We start from the raw sequence: 23,439 nt of genomic DNA, 5'->3' as shown, positions 1-23,439 counted from the left end.
TTTACCGGTCCTTTTTCAAATGTCTTCAACGTTTGCAACGTGTACACTCCTATTCCATCTTCCAACAGTCTAACAAGCTGCACAAATTTACGCAAACTGGCATCGCCTTCCTCCATACATGCAGCTCCCTGTTCTGTTGAACATGGAGGATGTGGGACTTCTACCTTGGGAGTGATTTGTGCTAGTATGGAGACTATTGATGCCTCTCTTCTTGACCACTCACTTGCCATGGACAACGGTGGGTGCTTTTCAGTTTCACGTGGATCCCTGCCTTTGGGGATCCAATGCTACGTGTGTTGGCTTGGGGTGTTGTGGCTAGGTACCCTTCGGACGCATATATGGATGCGCCCTCAAATTCACTGTTTTTGTCAGTGTCAGAAACCCTGACACACTACAGGACACGAGCGCTTCAAGACTCTGGTAACACCTGCCCTACCTTTGAATTCATCCCTAATCCTAACACTCTTACCCAGTTTGTCACGAATACTGCCATTACTACGGATAAAACTCAGCGTGTACGCCAAACTGTGCAAGTGGACACAAACACTGCCTGTCTTCTTGGGGTGCGCGCAGTAGGTGAATTCTCGTTGGCGGTGGACAATGAATGCAGGCAAACACCAACAGGCCCTGATGATGTATTTGAACCTACAAAAGCGCCGGCCTTTTCGGTGCCCCAGTTAATATAGACTCCCAAGAACAAACTAACCTTACTGTGGGACCCGAGATGACATACCTTGGCCACCTGACAAACGGGAACCCGAACTCCACTCTAGTGTGGAAACGTCCTTGAGGAGGAATTTGCTAGATGTAGTAAACAAATTACTAAAAGACCTAACAAAAGTAAACAAATCCAGAACTGAGAAAAAAACTTTAGATCTGAGTATTATCAACAATGTTCAAAATCCAGTTGATAAAAACAGAAAAGTATCTACTCCTAACTGTTCAGGTCTTGCTAGTAAGAAAGGCCGGTTAGAAGATAATGACTCGCCAGGCCCCAACTGCTCGCAACAAAGAGCCCCAAAGAAAAACTGCTCCAAGAGATACAACCTACTCTGACTTCAGCCATGTCTGTTCGAAAAACACTGCAGATCAAACCCAAGATCAGGAAAATCTCTATGAGGACATCAAGTCATCTGTCGCCCCAAAACCTGCCGCCATGCCGATTTTTAATCCTCGGATTAACAAGTGTGCTATACAGGGCGGCCTGAAAGCGCCTCAGTCAAAGAAATCCCAAAACATCCAGACTAAAACTTTCAAAATGACAAAAAACTCAGTTCTTGCGGAACATTAAAGCTTTTTACATGAACTTACAAGTGGCGTCTGCCCCTGAACTGGACGTCCCAGTGCCTAAGGATCGACCGATTGTTGAGCTTACTAAAGGTCAACAAGCGATTGGAGTTCCAGATTCACTTCAGCCAACGGTGGGGAATTCATCTGGTGAGGGACATTCCCTGCCTATATGCCCTCTGACATCTCTGTGAATTTGCTTGATTTGTCAACCTATGACGAAGTGGAAATTGAAACTTCAACTGCGGACCAGGAAACGGCCATCAGACAAACGAATGTGCCAACCTCACTTGCAGTGAAATTACCTATTACGGTATTGTTGCCTTCTGCTCGTGGAAAAAACGTAAGTATTTCCATCTTAATTCCACCAGAGACGCCAACAGCAGAGTTGCGACCTGCTCCCCTAAGCCCGCCTTTTATGACGTTGTGTCAGGAAAGGGACAGGCTAACTGAAGACCGCAACACCTCACATATGCTAAATAATCAAGATACAAATTGGTCTGTCTCCAGCTTTCTAAAATCAACAAATGCTCTATTGGGACCTAAGGAAAGTGAGCACCACGACTACAAGTCGGTCCCTGAAAGATCCTCAGGTGGTATTGTGCCAAAATAAATAAATCGCACTGGTGCAAATGAAAAACGACTCAAAATACTGTCTGGCGCTGGAACGTACTGAGGAGAATGATGACGCCCTTGTGCTCAATCGCAAGAACGTATTGTGTCTCCTTCACTATGTTCCCTCATTACGAATGAGACAAACAACGTAAATGTAGTTGAATTTTACAATAACGACCAGCATGACATGGTGAGACTCCATATTGATTCGCGAATCATTTGCAACACACTGTTGGAAGCTGCTAGAGTACTGATTTCAATGGGCTTCGAAATCACTGAAATTCACACAAAAAAAGACGCTGTGGCAAACCCTAAAGTCAAGTCTAATGATCCAGTTAAAAGGCTGATAACTGATCACACAAGATCTGCCTCAAATAATGTGTGCCGCAACCAAACTTGCTTGCGTGGATGAAATGGATAAACGCCAAGCCAAAGTACCAGCTGATGACTCGGACTTTCAAAAGGAACTAACTTCAATGCCTCCCACTGACCAAATTAAAATGACTGTTGCCCAAAACATTAGCCTATCTTTGACTAATGTAAATGAAGCAAAAACAAGCATGTCTGCTGATTCTTCTAAAGACTGGATTTGGCTTTCGAAAGCTTTCATCCCCCAACATCAAAGTTGACGCCAAATCCAAAATAAAGAGCTTATAACCACTATAGCCAGCCTGAACACTCGAGGCCATGTGCATCTGCAAAAATCTACCTGGCTTGAAAATATTGACATCATGTGTGCCCAGGAAACTTGGCTGACTATATGCCCTGTCATTGATGGCTTTGAAATAGCTTTCATTCCTGCCATAAAAAATAAAAAAGTTGGCAGGCCAACAGCTGGTCTCCTGACTCTAGTTTATATAAGTTCGGGCCACAAGATCATTCGATCCCATAACCACACTCCCTATATTCAGACAACAGTACTCCAGTCTGTAAATTCGTGCAATCAGAAAAAGGACCCTTTCCATGTCCTTAATCTATATTGGCAGCATAAAGCCACTCCCGCCCCTGTCTTTATTGATCAGATAACAAAATGATGCCATCTGTGAAGTATACAGGGCAGCAAACATACTGCTATGTGGCGATCTAAACAAATTGTTTAACTGCATCATTAATCAAACCCAAAACTTCGGCCTTGCAGAATGTGGCCCCAACTATGGTCAGCGGAAATGGAGAACAGAATCATTCACATGCTGAATGGGCACACTACTGGGGATACACCATCAAGATCTACAGGAAGTGAGATTCACACAAATCCATTTTGGATTATTTCTTTGCCTCTGGGAGCGTGCATATCAATGTGCTGAAACTACAGGTTAATCACAGGAAGGAAAGCGATCACAACCTAGTGATGATTACTATTGCAGTTCCAGCACGGAAAGTTTCTGAGAAATGGTCTCATGACAGTCATAGAATCAAGTCGAGTTCGATTACGTCTTTCCGAATCGGAGATCATGAGAATAAATGCTGCATATCAGGAGGACAAAATTCAACTCGAATATCACCACATTCAACCTCGAAGGCTGAAAGCATGTACCATAATTGTGATGCAATATGCACTTGGTCCTTAAATCCTAGGTTAAAGTCACCCATAATTAATAGTTGTGCCATGGGGCGCATTATCGAAAGTATATCAGGTAGCTTTGATGGAAAATCTACAATGCTATGCAAATGTTAATGTTAAAGGATATTTGTACCGTGCACTATCACCATCGGAGTGGTCCCCTGGCGCTCTGAAAGAGTGAAAAAAGGGGTGTGTTAGTGGGAGGAAGCAGGAAAAGTGCAAGAGAGCAGTGATGTGCTGTTGGCGGCCTCAGCCCGGTGGTTCCGTTGGCTGAGCCTGGGGTGCTTGCGCTCGGTAGTCGTTGTGTACTGTTGTGTGATTCTATGTGTTTTGTTGTTGCGGTGTAGTGAAGTTTGTGCGATTTGTTGTGCTGTAGGTTTGTGGTTGTGTTTGGTTTAGAGTTTGAGAGGTGTATGCAGAGGGGGGAAATTTGTTAGTGGATTGGTTAATTGGCATTTTTGTCCCCAAGTGAGGCGCTGAGTTTCTGTATTCTCTCCAGGTGGGGTGTGGGATCATTTCTGCATTTGACCGGATCTGGGTCTGTCCAATACTCACAGTCCCTTTCACACCTACCTTCAGCTTCCATTCATAACCTTACCTATCTCACACCTGTGTGACACCTGTTTATATGTGGAGCCGGCAGGCGTTTGTGCATCCCTTCAAATCTGGCCCATAAAGCATTCCCAATTTAGTCAGTGCACGGCATTGATTAGTTAAGGCTACTCCAGCCATATGTGGCGTGTGGCGGCATTCATCATCCAATTCAGTTGTTTTGTTTTTTTGCAGGCTATCGTTTCCAGCCTTTTCCCAACGTTCTCTCCAGGCGTGGTACCTGCCTTCATTCTCGACTTATGCAGTCAGTGTCCATGCTAATGGCCATAACTTAGTTTGAGTGTGGTGAGTGCAAACATTCAAACAGATCTCTATCAGTACGATACCTGGTAGCGATTATGGGGCGGGTGAGGTTGTTGGTTGAAGTTAGCTAGGGATGCTGATTCTGTCCTTGTGGATGTCGCTTGTGTTCTATTTGACTAGTCGTTGCCTATCTTGTTGTGGTAAGAGTCTCTCTGGTTGGTTCTGGGTGTTGTCACGTTTAGTCATCCTTTTTTCCGTTTCCCTCTCGGTTGTTTCTGTTTTTCAGTTTGAATCTGTGGTGTTGAAGAGCCAGGGTTTTAGTAATTTTCTGAATTGTAGGTGATCTTCGATGTTTCTCATTTCTTTTGGGATGTTGTTCCTCCTTTTTGCAGATAAGTGGGAGAAAGAGGCGCCGCCAAGTTTTTTCTTGAGGTATGGTTTTTGTTCCAGACGATTTTGTTGCTTGATCTGAGGAGTTTTGTTGGCTTGTAGATTGTTATTTCCTTTTGTAGGAATTCTGCTCCTTGTCCGCCGATTGCCCTGTGTGTTGTGCACATTGTTTTGAATCTGATGCAATGTTTTACTGGGAGCCAGTGCAGTGCTTTTAGGGCAGGAGTGATGTGGTCTCTTCTGGATAGTTTGAGTAGTTTGGCTGCTGTATTTTGGATCCATTGTAGTTTCTTCAGGAGGTATTCTGGTATTCCGAGGTGGAGGCTGTTGGCAGAAGAGTGATCTGCAAAGGTCTCAGAACCGAAATGCCCACTGCTTGGCCTTTTTCAAAACCAAGCATGAAGTTCTCATTCTGATATTTTTAGTTTTCTGAGTGATTTTGCAAAGGTTACATTTATCTCATCAGAATTAACTAAGCATTTATCAAAATCAGCCTCAAGTCTGTGAATCAACTAGAGAGACCCCTTTCAGTTAAGATATTCTGCAGCCGAATGAATTTATGAAATGTGTTTCGTGGTCATAGATTTTATTTTAATGTGCTAAAATCCAAGCATTATCAAACAAAAATATATAACCTATTTCTCAATTGCTCCACCTTCGATATGGCAATCACAATTTTGTGAATTTGAACTTGTCATTGTTTTATATGGAGGGGGGTGTCTCAGTTTTAACAAAACCAATGCAGTGTGAAAATCAGGCCTACATTCTGTATACTGTACAGTTCATTTGCCCAGTGCAAAGCAGGTTGAAATAAAACCCCATATGCAGTAATACAATATATAATTCTCAGGTGCGGTCAAGGGAAATCTAGCTGCCGTTCGAAGCACGCAATGTGTGAAACCAGCTTCCAACCCTGCATGTGAATGTAAACAATAGCAATGTTAAGGACAAAAACCTCAGAAAACAAACCTCTAGTGCAGCAGTCAAACAGATCTAAACCACAAGCAAAAATGTCCTCCAAGTGAGCAGTAATGGGACATGGGCAGGACATGTGCAAAGCCCTCTGGCTTAACTTAGTGCGGATCAGTGCAGCTTTATTCTCAGTTCACACTATTTTGAGAAGTGAAGACAAGACCATAATTCATTATTCCAATTTAAAAAGGACCCATAAAAAACAAAATGTGCTTTTTCCTTTGTTTATTCTTACGTTTCATTTCAAACAAGCAATCACCATACAGTGTATCCAGCTTGGTGTGCAGTACCTACCCGATAACCCTCAAGATCCCTCATTTGAATCTGCAGGAGAGAGAGATCCCTTAGGATTTGAAGATTGTCTTTATCCCACTTCAGTGCATTGCGGTAACATTTGATTGCCTCATCATATTTCTTATCAGACCTCTGAAGAAGGCCGTAGACATGCCAACCTGAGAAACTTGTTAAGGTAACAACGTAGTTTAAAGACACCCAATAACAGGTGTTTAGGCATTAGGAAATATACAGGTTTTCTTTACTTAAGGCGCTAGCAGACTTGCTCAATACAAACAGTTTAGCAGACAGCTCTTCCTTTGGCGGAGCCCTAAAATAGGTTTGGCCAAATTACATGACGAATAATGGGAAACAGCAAACTGTACTGAGGTGAAACATGCAACAAAACTAGTTAATTCAGTAAAACAGTGATCTCTTACATGCATAGGAAAGAGACGGGTATCCATAAATATTCAAAAACAGAATCTTAGAATTGCTCCCAATATATCAGTAAAGACCCTTTTTTTAAAGCTCTTCTCAGGCTTTGTCATCTGTGGGAACCATAATTATGTTTACCAGAAAAACATGGCTTGGTTGATCATGAATCATTTTAAAAAAAATGCAGTTTGGGGCTTGTTACTAATAATGCAAAGAGCGCATTAGTCATTAACAGTCCAAAGATCTATTTATAAGACTGAGAATTGTAAACCTGATAGAAATCTTATTTTTGGACTGAAGGTATGCAAACACCAACCGTACATTCAAATGAGCGAAAAACAGGCGCCAAAAATGAGCTATCCAAAGGGTCCCAACACTGAAAACAAAGAAGGGTTAAACATTAAACAATTCATAAAACATGTTTCACACCAACCCTTTTTGCATTGTATTTTTTTCCCACTGTTCTGGGTTGGCAATAGTACATTTTATAAGAGTATATGTAAAGCCAATAAAAGTACTTGTGTAACCATCTGTAGATAATCATATTCCCGTTAACCCTTTGGCATTTCTACGACCTGAATGGAACTATAGGCCTTCAGACATAAGATCAGTACTCTTTAAGGCCTATTTTGCGGCCGCTGAAAGACAACACTAACAAAAAGAAAAAAAAGCCAAGGAGGTTATGCAGAACTGAACAAAGTGCGTGTAACAGTGGGAACAGAAACCAAGGTGTGAGGTCTACAAAAGGCATGTACAATATCCCACAATGCAGCCTTTGAAATGTTTTCCAAAGTGCCATGCCTCAGAAAGGCCAAAGAAGCTGCCTTGGTTCTAGCAAGCTGTGTGTATTCGCTTAGGTCGGTGGGGAGGGTGGTGCTGGGCTTAATTGTTGGATGTCCCTGCAGGAAATAATGTTTCAAGACAGTTAATTAACTAGTGCATTACGGGGACCTCCACAGAAAGTAGTCTGAGCAGGACGTGACAAGCTACAAATGAGATTGCTGCATAGCATAGTAACTATGGGGGGGGGGGGGGGGTCCTAGACTCAAATGCACTGATAACCAAGTAGGAAATGCTGGAGGGTGCTTGTCTCGAGGCTCAATGTTGCTTGGAACAGGCAGGCGACGTTCAGATAGGCACAGCTAGAAGGCGCTCAAAATAATTCTTAGTGTAGAATTTCAAAGGCTGCTACGTTGAGTCTGCTGTAATCGAACTGAATGCAAGAGACAAAGCTTTTTGTTGTGGGGTTGCTTCAAGACCCTCGAGTGGGTGTCTGAGGAAAGGAAGAGTTTGTTTCCGTAGGCAAAGCACAGGGTACCAGGGTGCAGCAGCTTTTAAACAAGTCGCATCAAATGTTGCCCATAAGTGATTTGGGAGAAGGGCTGCATCTTCACACTAACAATAATACAGTGAAGTCTCTTAAAAAGCTTCAAATGGATGGTTTTATGAAGCTGATTCAAATAACATTTTCGAGAGGATTCCATGAAGGTGGGGCGTTCAGGCCCTTATATTTTCACTTTACCACAGCACATTGATCAATTCTAAGCCTTCTAAAAGGGGCCAAGCCTTGCTGTTGGGAAAATGGCCGACCCCTTCCCCAGTGTGCACATCAACCCTATTCGCCTCCCCCGCTCCCTTCTCCATCACCTGTCTGCCCCAGATCAAACGGGCTCCAGTAATCTCCCTGGTGCAACATCCCCATAGTGTTGCAAGGACAGCTATGAAGCTCCCAGCTCATCCCAACATCAGGAGTTATGGTGTGTTATCCTGGAAGAGGTGTCACAGCGTCCCAGCAGAGAACAAAGCATCCTGTGCGAGCCCCACCATATGTTTAGGATGAAACTTACATAAGACAATCGACATTGGCTCTGCAGCTGTAGATGTAGTGGAAAAAATAAAGGACATCAGATTGGGTTTTGACAATGTTATCTGTATCCCCTCATCTGCCACTATCAAACCAGATGTAGCTTTCCATTTAACCAAAAAGGTATTTTGAACATGGTTGCCAGTACTTTTCAAGGCAGCCCACAGTTGTTGGCATTAGTTTGGTTTCAGCAGGCTGTTTTATAAAGTCACATTTGTAACTGGAGGGACAGCCCTAATAGCGGACAGGATGTAGTGGGCTGGGGGATCAAAATGTATGTACACATTGGGTGGTCCTGTCCTTAAAGAATTTCGGGTACTGCACATGGTTTAGGGCAGTAAGTTATTTCACCTTCCTATGTGTCCCATGTCAAGGTCCAAGGATCCCCAACATGAGATGAGAAAACAACCATTAGCAATTAGTAGGTTTTTTATGGTAGCCTTTTTTATTTCTTAAGTAGCTTTTTTTCTATAATATTTATAAAAAGCAGGCATTCAGTTGAAATCCAATGTAAAAATGAAAAAGCATGAAAAAGCATGGAAATACACAGTGAAGCACCAGGATTTTAACATTGCATAATTCAGTCAAAGGCTGGTCTAGGGCTGTGTTTTTTTTTTTTAAACAAAAAGAAGGTTTGTAATTTCCAAATTCAACCTTACATAAATCAACCTTTACAGTGTGCAACAACTTGTGTTTTTTAGAAAAATTTGGTAGGAGGTGTGTACATTGTTGTTTCATAGCAAAACATCCTCCTAGTACCATTACTGTAGAAGATTATATTTGAATTCAATTTCTTAGCATATAATACTCTGTTCAAGTGATTAACATTTTGTTCAAGTGATTAGCATTTTCTGTGTTGAGGTAGTTCAGAAATAGTGGTGGCCAGCCTAGGCTGGTCCAAGACCGAGAGAGACTGGTCCGACGCCTGTTTGTAAAAGTAAAGAGAGTTCAATGTGTTTCTTCGGTGTGGTCTTACAACAAATTGCCACAAGAAACACTGACGTTTCGATTGATAGAGATTCTCAATCTTCTTCTGGGGCCTTATATGTTCAGGTCTCCCTAAGGGAAAGAGAGGAAAGAAAGACCAGAGTGGGATACCAGAGTGTTTCTGTGAAAGTCACATAGTGTTGAGAGGAAGTATAGTTAAAAAGGCACTAGATTAGTGCTGTTAAAACACACTTAGTGAAGGGCTGTGGGCCCTGGCAGTCTAGCAACTGACCTGTCCCCTGGGGCAGTGTGGAACCTCCTGTGTCTCCAGAGGTAGGTGGGGGTACAATGTTCAATCAGAATCTGCTGGGAATGTCCCGTGCAGATTTAAGTTCTTGATGGCAGCCTTGTATGAATCAGGGTGCCTGGTAAGTAAACCCTGCAGAGGAAGGGAGAAACAAAATGGAGGCCACCAGTTAGGGTGCTGTGGTAGCTAAGGGAAGCAGGGGCGGATGGTGGCACCTGCGAATAGTGCGGCTGGAAGGCCTAGGTAAACCAGGCCCTGATCTGGTAGGGGGGGGGCCTGGAGATCCTCACCTGTATGATGCAGGGCATAAGTTCGGTTCACGCGCGGTCGCTGTGCACTATGTATTGTGGCCGAAGTCCGTGATACAATGGGAAGGAGCTGTGTCGGGCTGTAATAACTGCGCATGTGCACGCGGTTATCATTAGATGCTCCGTGCATGCGTGGAGCCTGGCGGCTAGGTGTTGCGGCTTAACGCATGCGTACATTTCTGGTAGCCAGGATCCGGCGTCCATGGTAGCCTAGTGCGGTGGAGCGCTCGAAATAAGCGGCGCACAAGCTCCGACCTGATAGGTTCAGGTAGGGGCGGGGAATATATGCACATGAGGGAAGGGAGGCTGATCCACTGCGTGACATGTGGCGGCCTGCTGTGCTGGGAAAGTGTCATAGCTGGCACGGCCGGTGTGCTGGATGCAAGCGTAGTGCGTGGAGCTAGAACTGGGTGCCTGGATGATGAGGGCACTGCGGGTAAACACCTACTGAATCAAGGTGTGAGTATTTAGTCGAGGGTAGCTGTGGACAAGTCCCTGCGTACCTACATGCTGGTGAGGACTTGAGGAGGTTAGCCTGGAGGTGCTCACATGGTGTTTTGGTAGTCCATGGGGGCAGCCTCGTTCAAACCTGTAGTCAAGGTTTTTAGTTTAAATATCCACCAGGATTCTTTATAATTAAGCGAGTTGGCAATGTTGGTGGTACCTGTGACCCGATCAATTCCCCACCATTTGAATGAATCATGTGGATGTTGTACTTCCATGAAGTGGGATACCAGGGGTGCAGTGTGTACTTTACACCTGATCCTCGATTTGTGCTCACTAATTCTTTTGTGAACCGGTCTGGATGTTTGACCTACATATCTGAGTTTGCAAGTGCATTCAATGAGGTAGATCACGTTGGTGGTTTTACAGTTGGTGAATTGGCGAAGCTCCCATTCCTTGTCTCCTATTTAAAAAGATTTCATTTTTTTCGTCTGGTTCCATGCCTGGCATGTACCACAAGGATGGTGCCCTCTGATCTCCCTCATGTTCCATAATGTGGATCTTGTTGGCTTGCGTCAGGTTCTGGCATGCGTTAATAGATCTTTAAGTTTCTTGTTCCTTTTCAGGGCCATCCTGGGTAATAGTTCGTCGGGTAGGCCGAGTTGGACAATGGGCCAGTATTTTATAATCATGTCTGCATTGCGAGGTGTTCGCTCCAAAAGTCGAGATGCAGGCCAATGTTTTCTCTGCCCCCGGGTCATGTATTTTTGGGGTAATCAGCGTTTCTCTGGGCGTGTAGAGGGCCCTCTTCATCGTATTTTTAAGCAATTTTTGGGGTATCCCCTCATCATCAGTTTCCGTTTGAGAAGATTTGCATGAAACTTTAATTCTTCTGTGTTGGTGCAGTTCCTTCGGATTCTAAGGAATTGTCCGTAAGGCAGGTTTTCACGTAGGTTCTTTGGATGGTGGCTGTTATAATGGAGAATGGTGTTTGTTTCTTTTTTGAAAATGGAGCACTTCAGCTGGTTGTTGTCAGCACTGATTTTGAGATCCAAGAAATGAATACTCGCATTGTTGTGTTGGTTATAAAAGCGGCTGATAAAGGCGGAGGAATAGTGATTCAGAACACAGAACAATTTAACATCATGGTGAAGACACTTCTAGACGATGGAGGTAACTACAAAAAACTGCAGAAAGACCCCACCAACATGATTAAAGTCAAGGGGAGAAAAGAGTAGTTCATTATAGTGGTGTGTTAATTTTGAAGTTGCCAACAAAGGAATCTTTTTTTAATTAAGTATAATACAGCTACAGTTATAACTCTGTACGCATCCAAACACATGCAATACAAAGTTAAATTGTTACACAATATTAAAATATTACAAAGTTACATGAGTATTGTAAGCAATATCTTAAATTAGTTCTATTATGAGGTACCCACCATCTTTCTACTTTGCTGAATTTATCAGCGTTTTAGTTCGAAAATGACCTTTTTCTTTACTCAAAATGTTCTTTATCACTTTCTAAAAGTGCATTAGTGCAGTGGTTAGAGGCATATGCCTGCCAGATAGAGAGCGTATCCAGAAGCGGTCAGTTTCCAGATTCTCCACTCTGTGGACACATTTTCCAACATATCACACTTTTGTCACCCTTAAACCTACACATTTGGTTAATACATGTCTAGTGGTTTCAGTCACACTACTGGTGCCACAAAATCTGCAATACCGACCTTTCTCTTTCATTCGTGGACCCATAACTCCATATAAGTGAGTAAATTAAAATGGAATTGCATGAACAGCCTACGCAACCAAGGACAAAGGAATTTAAGAAGGTAGTTTAGTGGACTTTTTTTTAAATGAGTATTGAATGAGGTGGTGTGTCCATTTACATTGGGAAGACAGATGTTCTAGCATCTGTCCCAGTCATAAGCTTATCACTGTTTTCTAAACATTGCAAAATCCAAAAGACCAGTTGTTAATAGTTTTTCTGAAGTCCAACTAAGGGCTTAGCAAAACCATTCAACTGAGGCAGTACAAGACTCCACTCTTAGTATAAGGCTGTACCACCTGAGTTCATGCTAGCATAGACAGAGCAGACAGGCTTATTTTAGGAGGGAGAGAGGGCTGTAGAATCACTACAAATTAAATTGTAAATACAAATGGTCCAAAGAAACACTGAAACACTATGCATGTAAAAATAAATGAGGTGTTTAAATACAAGTAGGCCCAGATAAAACTAGGGGTAAATAAGTACTATCACACATTATATTTAATCACAATTATAAAAACACACCACTATGCTTGAAGGTGCACAGACCAAAACAAACCTTATCTGGAACACCTAACAGTCGTTCTACGGAAGTCAAAACCTTTTCATACACATTCAGTATAGGTCACACCTATTTATGAAGAGTAAAAACCAATTGTTACTTTCACAATTACATTCAGTAATGCAAGGGCAGTAGACCCTTCCAGTCGTACAGTGACCTGGTAATAAATTACATAATCAGTCAACTAGAAAATGTACATTTTGTGAATTACCCTCTAGAACTCTCCAACAACAGACTACGGTCACCAAGGGCATTCAACCAAGGAAAAAGCCCTATATAAATAACAAAATACAAATCAAATACAACAGTGGAACACTTATTTCAGGTACAGTAAAAACCTATAACTACTTTCGTGCTAACAGTTCTACTAGGCGAGTAAAAACCTACATACTTTTTAAGGAGCCATCAGAAGCAAAACCCAAATGTTACACTTTACTGAACGAATGAGGCTAACAGCAAGTCGGGGGAAGCAAGACCCAGTTGGGGAAAACACTCATCCAATTATCGTAACAGGAATAATCTGGTGAAACCAACATTACTTTTAGGAAGAGGCAGAACCAAATCTCCAGTGAGTAATATACCCTCACATCTACTTTTTTATTATAATGGCAAAACGGTTTCTAAAGAAATAAAGATGTTAACCATACTTTTGAGAATAGTGCATCATGCATCCAAGAAAAATAAGAACTTTTGTACCTGTACAGTCTCAGAGTTACAGTTACTAACTCTTTTTCAAGTAAGTGACTTTTAAACACTATTCTCTTTTCTAGGCAAAAGGCCCAATCCCATAAAAGTCTTTCCCTTATTCTTGAAGAATGAGTGTTCTCAGTGGCAGAAGGGGAGTCACTAGGATCTAGTGTCCAACAGACAGTGTCAATAGGTTCTTAAGTAGCAAAAGTCAGAGTTCCTTGGGAAGACTGGGCAAAAAGGTCACTATTTTACTTCTAGAGTTAGAAGAGGGTCCCGGGGCTTCACAGAAGACACCCTAGCAGGATTCCAGTAGTGGAACTGGGTGAACTGGACAAGAGGCCTCCCAATCACAGAAAACACCCCACACTTCTCAGGAATCCTTAACGACTTAGGGCAAGTACATACCAAAGCCAACAGTACCTCAGCATTGAAGATTTTGCAGCAGGAGAACATCAGGATCTGCAGCCAAATGCCTGGTCAGTGGATTCCTTGTCGTGGTGACTGAAAACAGGACCTTGGAAGTGACTTTGCAGCAGGGGTCAATGGAGAAAGCTGTAGGCAAGGGTTTCCTCGTGGCTGAATGCAGCTCTGTGGATTTGGCACCTTTTACAGGAGCACAGAAGACAGAAAATCGCGGTTGAATTCTCATTGTTACAAAAGGTCCAGCACTCTGGTGAGGGCACTTTCGGACTCTATTCATGTCGCTGGAGATACATCAGGATGCACACGAAGTTTACGTGAGATTGGGAAGACCATGCACCGCACAATGGCAACAGCCTGCCACAATGCATTCCGAGAGAGGCAAATCATTTAAATTGTGAATGTCCCCACCCATTCCAATGGTAGAATCCTTAATTGGATACCACAGTAACCATAGTAGACGTCCTCGAGATGCAATGGACAGACCACTGCTTAATCAAATTTAACAAACTTTGACACAGACCCAATAGCTAAAACATGTATCCCAGCACCTATTCTGGTCAGAAACTAACAAATTCGCCCCCGAGAACCTAAATCCGCTACTTAACGACTTGCTAAAAGCAAAACCGCTGGACAGTATCAATACAGATAGCCCCTCTCAAAACAAAGCTGCCTAAGCCCAAACGTAGTTCTCCCCTGGTTCAACGATGAACTCATACAACTTAGAAGGAAAAAAAAGAGTCCTAGAACATTTATCCAGAAAAAAACCACTCCCAGAACTCCAAATCAAACTCCAACATCTATCCAAAGCCTATAAACTTAGTGTTCTCTCCCACAAAGCGGAATCATTTAACAAATGCATCTCGAACGCTGCTTCTAAAACGAAAGAACTATTGACTATTATCAGAGAACTAGAATACTGCATCCTACTCACTTGCCCCATCAATACTAGCAAAGCCTGGTGTATCACTATTCAGGATGCTCTGTCCTCTAAAGTGAATACACTCCAAGGCAAAATAGCCTCGCAAAAAAAGCTGGTAGAGCTCACGGCCATTCCGCCTCACCCATCAGGTACAATAACAAGGTCTGATGTACCCGAATTCCACTTCGCTCAAGTTACCAATGACCAGGTCCTTAAAACAGTAGCATCTCTTAAACCATCTAACTGCAAAGGCAACAGTTGCTCAGCTAAAGTAGTCAAAGACTGCACCACCACACTAGTACCCCTTGGTTATAAAATTTGTTAATGTGTCCTTCAACTCTAGCGAAATACCAGCATCCACTAAAGTAGCATGGGTTACACCCCTACACAAAAAAACTTCTTTAGACCAGACAATCCCTACAAATTAGAGGCCCATTACAACAGTGCCATTTCTCCTTAAAATCATAGACAAAATAGCATACACCCAAGTACAAAGCCACCTAGAACAGAACCACTTGCTAGGGGATAGACAATCAGGCTTCCGTCCTAGACATAGTACTGAGACCGCCCTTCTAGACCTAAAAAAGCACATGGACTCCATCAGGGAATCTGGTCAACTGGGCATCTTACTACTTCTAGACCTCTCTGCAGCCTTTGATTTAGTCAACCATGACAAACCGTAACCGCTAACTTTCACTTCTCCAAGAAAGCCACTACGTGGATAAGTCACCCTAGGTAACGAAGCAGCTGATCCCATCCCAATACTTTTGGGAGTAGCGCAAAGGATCCGGTCTCTCCCTTACGCTTTACGCCTACACAAAATTACTCTTCACGGCACTAGATGCCATGGGAGTAATTTATACAAACTTCACAGATGACGCACAAATACTTATACCTATTACAGGTAAACTCGAACAGGACACGGCATGCATTAAAAAAATCTACTCCCTCATCCAAAACTGGATGGCTAACAATAGTCTCTGTCTCAATGGAGAAAAAACTGAGATCCTCATAGTCGGCTCCCCAGCCAGACTCAAACTCAACCCTGACTACACATCCTTAGTGATAAATGGTACCACCATCACTATATCTCACAAAATCAAAACTCTAGGTGTATACCTTGACTCTAGTCTCACCATTAATAACAATATTAGCACACTTGCCTCCTCCACGGCATACACAGACAAACTCATCACACTAAGCAGGCCTCTCCTCTCTGGCGTAAATTGGCTCACACTTGCCAGAGCTCTTATCCTAACGAAGATAGACTATTGTAACGTTCTACTGTTAGGTACCTCTAAAAAGAACTTAAACTGCAACTCCAACACAAAGCCCTTAGAGCAGCTTGGGGCATTAACAGAAGAGAGCACACAGGCTTCCAATATTAGCTAGAATTTGCCACAAAACTCTTGATCACCCATAAATGCATCTCTGACAACGCCCCCATCTACCTCAGCCAAAGTATCTCTAGCAAAACCACAGCCAGAACCCTCAGATCCAGTGCTAATACACACCTCCATAGTCCACGCTTCACTACCTCCACAGCAGCTCCTCGTATCTGGAACTCACTTCCCACCCACCTTAGCAACAAAACCTCCTTCCCGAAGTTTAAGAAGCTACTAAAAACCTGGCTGTTCAACAAATACTAACTCAAGTTCAACCCAATATTTCTCCTCAGTCTGTGCGATTCCAAACCTGCATTTACCTCGCTTCATTTTGTTGTACCCACCTGTTCTTTTTTTTATACCCATGTAACTTGCCAAGATGTACCTAACTTGCCAAGATGCCCAAGATGTATGTAACCTACGCCGCGACACCTAAGGGTTTGGGTGTGTAATTAAATGCAATAAATAAATGGCTTGAGGTCCCAGGGTATTGGGGTATTGCAGCCCGCAAGGTCACAGCACCGCGTGGGATGGCTCAAAATGCAGGTCTTCTTGATTCTAGTGGGTCCCGCCAGGCTCTGGTCAGGGCCATTGTTTTGGGAGTCCCAGGTCGAATGTAAGGAAGGGCTACAGCAGCCTCAAGTTACACAGCAGGCTCTCTGGTTGCTGGAAATCATCCCAGCCGCTTTTCCTTCCTCATCCTCTTCGGTTTTGGTTCCAGTGTTATACTTGTCTTCAGCTTCCAGTTTCGCAGTATTTAACAGTAATTAAAACTTTTGCATTCTCTCCCTGCATTTTACAAGAAGGGGCGGTCTGGTTGTAAATCAGGACAGGCAGCCCCCCCCCAGCGATTTGTCCCCATTCAGGCAAGGAGGAAGATTTGTGACGATTTGGACTCCTCCCTCGCTTCCTACCTTCACAGACTGGAGCCTGGGCGGGGAGTCCAGGGTACTCCCGTCGAAGATAAAAAAAAATCACACAAAGGAATTTCCCACCCTGGATGTCAGGGGAAGGAACAAGAAACGACAAGAAACACTAAAACGGCGAAAAAAGAAGACAGGTGCCATACTGGTAAAATGAGAACCCTTATGTGCCTTTACTGCAGCTGTGAACACAGCCCGCGATTAAGGTGCACCAAATTAATACAGGTATCACTAACAATTCGGTTACAGGGACAAGCTTACCTTCAAAGGCTGATGGCACAGTTTTAGTGTGAAAAGGGATACATTGTATCTCCGCAGCACTCCACATAAAGTGGGGTGTACTGGTTTATCCAAATAAAATGTAAAAGGGGTCCAAAGACCCTTTCTACTCTTGGGAATTCTAGTTCTCTCAAGGTTAGGCAGAGAAAGTTAAAAAGGGGGCCCCTAGGGCAACCCAGCAACAGCAGGCACTTATTGCCAAAAAGAGGAGAACTTTAAAAAGACACTATGGAGAGTCTAAAAACTCTCACCTATAAAAAAGAGTAAAAGATTCTGTGAGTGTGGAAAAAAAGGTTCCCACTCAGGTATAAAGAAAAATATCCTACCAGTAAAGCAGAAAGTTCTGGGGTTGAAAACAGGTCAGGAAGATTTACCATTTCTATACAAATCTTACCCAACACCAGTCAATTCTCTATTCAATTGCATGAATAAAAGAGTTTACGCTGTCCAAAAACTCAGTGAAAGCTATTTTTGCAAGACATTTCTGCATTGATTAGGCTGAACCTGATTAGTTCAATGCATTTCTAGATCTTAAGGAATAAAATGATTCGAATTTGTCACTAGAGTGTTTAGGGCCACAATTCGCAGTTTGAGGGAAATGCTATAAATGGGCACACTGTTGGGAAGAACCAGTATACATTGGTGCAAGATTGCTTCCAGATTGTCTAACCACTTGGTATTTGTCCTTCCAGAGCACTCTAAGCCATATAGGATGGTAGGTGTTAGGGAGAATTTTCAGTTTAGTGCTAAATTCCTCCCACCTTAGAGACGCCCAGCTCTTAAGCTGAACTTTGGGACTTTGTACTTTTAATTCTATGTGTTTTCTGTGCTTCTTTGTTAGCATGGAGTATGACCAACTCCATTGGCATCTTTATATTGTGTCACACAGCCCCTTCAGTGCAGTGACACAGGGAAGTCTTTCAGATTTCTCAAAGGTTTAAATACCTTCTCTTGGATAAACTATGGTTTCCAAGAGCAGTAAAGTGAAATTGACTTTACTTACAATTGTAACTTTCTAGACCCAGCACACATTATCTTACAATAGAGTGCTGGAGGGGTTACTTCGTATTCCCTTTGTCTAGTTTCTCAAGTAGCATGTTTAGGTTACCCTTTCCACAGTTAATGGCTGGTGGCAGTGCTTTACTTTTTACTAGCATTGTGTGTTTTTACCGCAGATTACAATTGCATCCTTGGTACAGCACCCATTGGTACCCATTTTGTCAAAATGGCCCCAATCTTCTATTTTCGCCATTTGTCGAAAAGGTCCTTCTTGAAATTTACTCTCTGCGCCAAACCACGTTTGGTCCCTTTGTTGGTTTTGTCTTTGACGGGATTCACGAGTGAAGCCCGCCTCTGGCTCCAAATGGGTGTGGCAGGACGTGAGGGAGGTGTCCGAAACGCCCTGTGCTTAATCCCCTTGGTTACAGGCATGCCCCCAAAGGTGATTGGCCGGCTGGCTGTCCGGCAAGGACAGCCGCCCTCCAGTGTGACTGGCAGCTAGGCTGGAATTAATGGGAGAAAACTGCATAAAAGGCGAGGCTTTTTGGCTTGGAAGGCAGAGTCGACCACTGGACGAAGGAATCCGAAGAACTTGATGCCTGCTGCAACTCCTGGACCGTTGGTTTGCCTTGTGAAGCCCTACTGCTGTGATGAAGCTCCATATTCGCCTTGACTAGAAAAGCCCTGTAAGTACGACTACTCCCCTTGAGTTAGTGGGACTAATCAACTCCAAAGTGAACTCGTTTGGAAATCCTCTCAGAGCTGGCTGCACTTCCTTGCTGCTGCAGGAACCGAAGTGCCAGGGAGAGGAACACCAGATTGGAATGCATCACTTTTAAGTCCGACCTGAGCAGCAGGAAGATACTCCAGACTCCTAGTAGGCAGGAATGACCAAGCTTGATCCACCTCAACAGAGTGCTGGACCCCAGATGCGAGGAACGTCCAGAGTGGTATCCGAGAGTCCACGGAGGTGCCATTTGCCGAGACAAAGGAGCTGAAACTGAAAAGTGCTGCTGAATAGAAGTTTGCCTTTTTCTATTGCAGACCGTCCGGTTGTGTTGCAGGAGTCCCCAGAAGTCCTCCCTCTTGTTCCCAGGACTGAGGCACAGGAACACCAGGATCTGCAGACCCCACACAGGAACAGAAGCCAGTTGGAACCATTTCTTCTAACCAAAGGCACTGTACAGTCAAAGAGAACTTACCTCTTGTGTAACCTTACTTGATCTCAGTTGAGTCTTGTCTTGGTTGCTTTTGTAGAGTTTACAGCTTCTTTACCTCACAAGATTCATCAGCTTGTGACCCTACATTGATTCCTCTTTTCTACAAAGACTTCTAAAACATTATGCAAGACTTTTACCTACCTGTAAGAAGTGCTTCAGCTCAGCGAGACTTTTGCTAAATTGACTTTGGCCTGGCCTGGCTCCCTGAAAGACTTTTCTCCACTGACTGTTTTTACATTCCTTCCAGGAAAGGGTTAACTTGCTCTGCATTGGGGGGAGGGGGTTCAAAAGTACTTAACCGCTTCAAAATATTTGTGTGATTTCTTATTTTATTCTAATAATCCTTTTTCTGTGCCATACTTTCAAGTACTGCTCTAAATGCAACGGTGATATATTTAATGTCCACAGTGTCCTGGTTATTTAAGTCACCTGAGGGTGTAGGAATGTCTGTGCCATCCCATGGGTATTTTCTGATTTAGAGAAACTAAGAGTGTGCATTTTGGAGTGTAGTTGTGTGTTACTATTATATTGCCCCTTCTGAAGAAGATGTTTCACTTGAATGATTAAATGATTAAAATTCAAGAGCTATATCCAAGTTCTGGTTTACCCATTTGTTCGACATTGAAGTGGGATATCTTGTTTTGAATGTTACGTATCTAACAGTTGATTTGATTTAATTTGAGAAAAGATTAAGTTATGATAGAATTTGTATGTCCGCCCTTCTGGCGAAAATGTTTATGAAGATTATTAATCTGTAATAGGGATTTGGGTCCCCTAGGAGTGCATTTGGGCTTGCTGTGTAGCAATACATGGCTCTCGTTGTGTTAGATTTTTCTGTCAAAAGTGGCCTTCTGACGTCAGCCCGCCTGCACCTGAAATCAGTACACAATCATTAAATCCTTTATGGATGTATATTCTTCCCGAAAATCATTGTAGAAATAGTGAATGACCTTTAATACAGATCTGTGCACCCCTACACCTCACCTTCCCTTCTGAAGAAGGCTTATTCAACCTGACTGTTAATTGTTTAATGAAGAAACCTTGTGTGTAAGAGTTTCTTTGGATACTTGTTATTGTGAATCTCTCAGTAACTCTACTACTGCTCACATTGACCCTTCTTGAGATAAGTCTGGCTGCTCAATCATGCTACCAATCTATGTAGTACAGACTTGTAGCAAAGTTGGGTTCCGACTGCTAAGAGTCAATGTTGTTGTAGTGCACCCAAAGGGTACTACTCCAAATCTTGCTCAACAACGAAGAGACCTTTCATGCTATATACACTACATTTAACATATCCCATTAGGCAGCCTATTGCCTCTCAACTTACAATTTGAAACAAGCCTGCATGTCCTCATCAGACTTCTGGGTGAAATACAAATCGGCAACTAACCTAACTGGCTGATTATTAATTTTCCATAGAGGTTAAAGAATAAAGACGCTAGAACACAATGTTTAAACTCCATATTTTAGCTAATTGTGGTAAAGTTCCCTGTGGTGTTCAGCTTTACGCGGACCTCTGTCTCAGCATGTAATTGGCTGATCATAGATCAGGCCTGCTGAGGCCCTGAAATTTTGCAGTTTTGTCCACAATTTACCTCCGTCTATGGTATTGAATGCCATGCTTACGTCAATGATAGCTGCTTAAAGAGCGAGGTCACTCTTCTTAGCCCTATCATTGAGTTTTTAGAAGAATGTTCCATGTGGTGCTGCAATCGTTTCTAAAACTGGTTTCAAGCGGGTTAAGAAGTCTTTTTTTCCGTCCAATTTAAGTTCTTTCTAGAGTATGTGGCGAAGATCTTGCTGCAAGTAACCAGCATCGTTACCAGTCTATAATTTTCAGGATTACTCCTGTTGCCCACTTTATGTACCGGTATGAGAAGGGAACGTGTATAGCTATTGGGTATTACATCTGTTCCGATGACAATCTTAAATTGCCTCATGAGGATTCTTTATTTTATTAGTGATCCAGAGTTTTTCATTTTCCTAATTATTTCAAGGTTTGTTTCATCAATGTCCTTCATCTCATATGGGGTGACTGGACTTTCAGTTCATATTTCTGCTGCTTGTGGTACCTGTCCTGGATAAAAGATTTCCTGTATTTAAGAGGCGGCAGCTACAGATGTTTTTCTATTTATAAGTGGCCGACCGTTTGAGTCATAAGTCACAAATGTTTTTATCATATTAATATATCTTTCCAGCGTCTAGTTCCGTTGGTGATTTATACATCTTAGGTCCGTTTTTATATCAATTTTAGACCTTTTTACTTGTCCTTTATAGCATTCTTTTACATGACCGTCATTAGAGAACAGCCTTCTGATATCTCTGATGGGGGAGTTTTCCTAAAGTCCAGATGGAGGCAAGAGACTATAAAAACAATCCCTTGGCATACAGGCACCAAACTCCTAGTACAAGTCTGTACTACCCAAGGATTGGTAGAATGGCAGAGAAGCCAGGCTTATCTTATGAGGAGGATGCGAGCTGTAGGTGAAGTACAATGAACCCAGTCAATACAGTAGTCCAAGGAAATGTACACGGAAAGTTATATTAAAATATACATTTATTCTTTTATACACAAGGCATGGTAGGTAAATACTACTAACCAGCACACAGGAATTGTTATGAATACTTTTCACAAGTGACTTCAATAGTAGTTGCTTGCGCTTACAATAGTTACAGAAAATGACAGTATGAACAGTTCTACCATAACTAGTAGTGATGCACACCTGCATTTGTTACAGAGAAATGACAGTTTCATTTACTATAGTCATCCAGACAAAGTATATAGGAAGGGAAAAGGAGGGTTATTCAACACTGTAAGCAGCGCTTTATTTTCTAGCAACACATTTCAAGGCTTCTAATGCATTGGCAGTCCAATCCCTACCTATCCAAGAGGTCATCAAAGTCAGTGTAGGAGTGGAACAAAAATCTTATGCATAAGCAGAAAAGACAAAGTAAGTACCTCAGCATACTTTAGTCATTTAAATAAAATATGTTAGCAAGAGAACACTATGTATAGGGGCCCTGCTAAGGACTCCCTACGAGAGCACAAGCTGTTAAGCCTGAGCCAAACACCTTGTAACGCACTCCAGTCACACTGGAGAGACTATTCAGCTCGAGGTAAATTCTAGCTTGAGCACCACAGTAAATTAGGTTGGTGCCTTAGGTTGGTTGAAGAAAATGCAGCTGGATTCTTTCCTGTGTGGCAGCAACTGACGCGGTCCCCTTGTGGAATCAGAAAATACAATATTAAGGCTTTTACACCATGCAAAGAGAAATACACCAACACAGGCTTGTAAAGATTCCCAGAATCTTTATTGCAATACTGTACAGTTTACAAAACAAAGTATACAAATCGCTATTTGGCCGTCAGTACATCACAGACCACCAGCAGGTTCAATGTGAGCAGTGAACAGGAATTGCTAGCTGGACATCAGCGTATTTATACAATTTCTTCATAACGATGTCCAGCCTCCTACAAGTTAATCATGTACTGGGCTAGGGTCGCACCAGGTTAATTCCCAATTTACATATCTCGTGCATGCAGTTCATTTCTTAATACATTCACTAACAAACACTATAATTCTCTGGGTTTAACTTTACACTCTTCACACATTTGCTTTAATGCAGGTCAAACATAGGTTTCGTAAGACATGTTTAAACAGCGTCTTTGTTCTTGTATACTTGTAGGTTAACATCGCTGATTCAAGTAATCCCCTGATCCCGAGGTCAACAAAAGACAATGTCTACATGACCCTAACATGTAGCCTGCAGGCAGGTTGGACATCAACTCTCCTACAGAGGTTGAAGAGGTTAAAGAACAAGAGAACACAGGTCGGCCATTTTAGGCCACGGGGTGACTTTGCACGAATAACTAAAATGGCGGCTTTGACCTAAAATGGAGGCTCGATTAACTTAAGGTTACGACCTTGCAATGCAGATTTCCTCGCAGAGCGACTGGGCATAGGCCAACATACATAATGAGGACGAAACAATATTATATCAGTTTTAACACCCTGATTCCTCGATCTGGT

At 42.7% G+C, this 23,439-nt stretch overlaps 1 protein-coding gene across 1 annotated transcript in view; it reads right to left on the bottom strand.

Moving 5' to 3' along the window:
* The window catches only part of NAA15 (N-alpha-acetyltransferase 15, NatA auxiliary subunit), a 1,171,626-nt gene that overhangs the window by 831,765 nt on the left and 316,422 nt on the right, over positions 1 to 23,439 (bottom strand). The window contains exon 4 of the mRNA XM_069631086.1: positions 5,975 to 6,132. Within this exon, the coding sequence (XP_069487187.1) occupies positions 5,975 to 6,132 (158 nt within the window). The remainder of the gene's footprint in view (positions 1 to 5,974; positions 6,133 to 23,439) is intronic.

This window comes from Ambystoma mexicanum, chromosome 6q (genome assembly GCF_040938575.1).
Source record: "Ambystoma mexicanum isolate Mex_15411 chromosome 6q, UKY_AmexF1_1, whole genome shotgun sequence".
Classification (NCBI taxonomy): Eukaryota; Metazoa; Chordata; class Amphibia; order Caudata; family Ambystomatidae; genus Ambystoma; species Ambystoma mexicanum.
The sequence above is the reverse complement of the archived record's forward strand: the minus strand, read 5'-3'. Positions and strand labels throughout refer to the sequence as shown.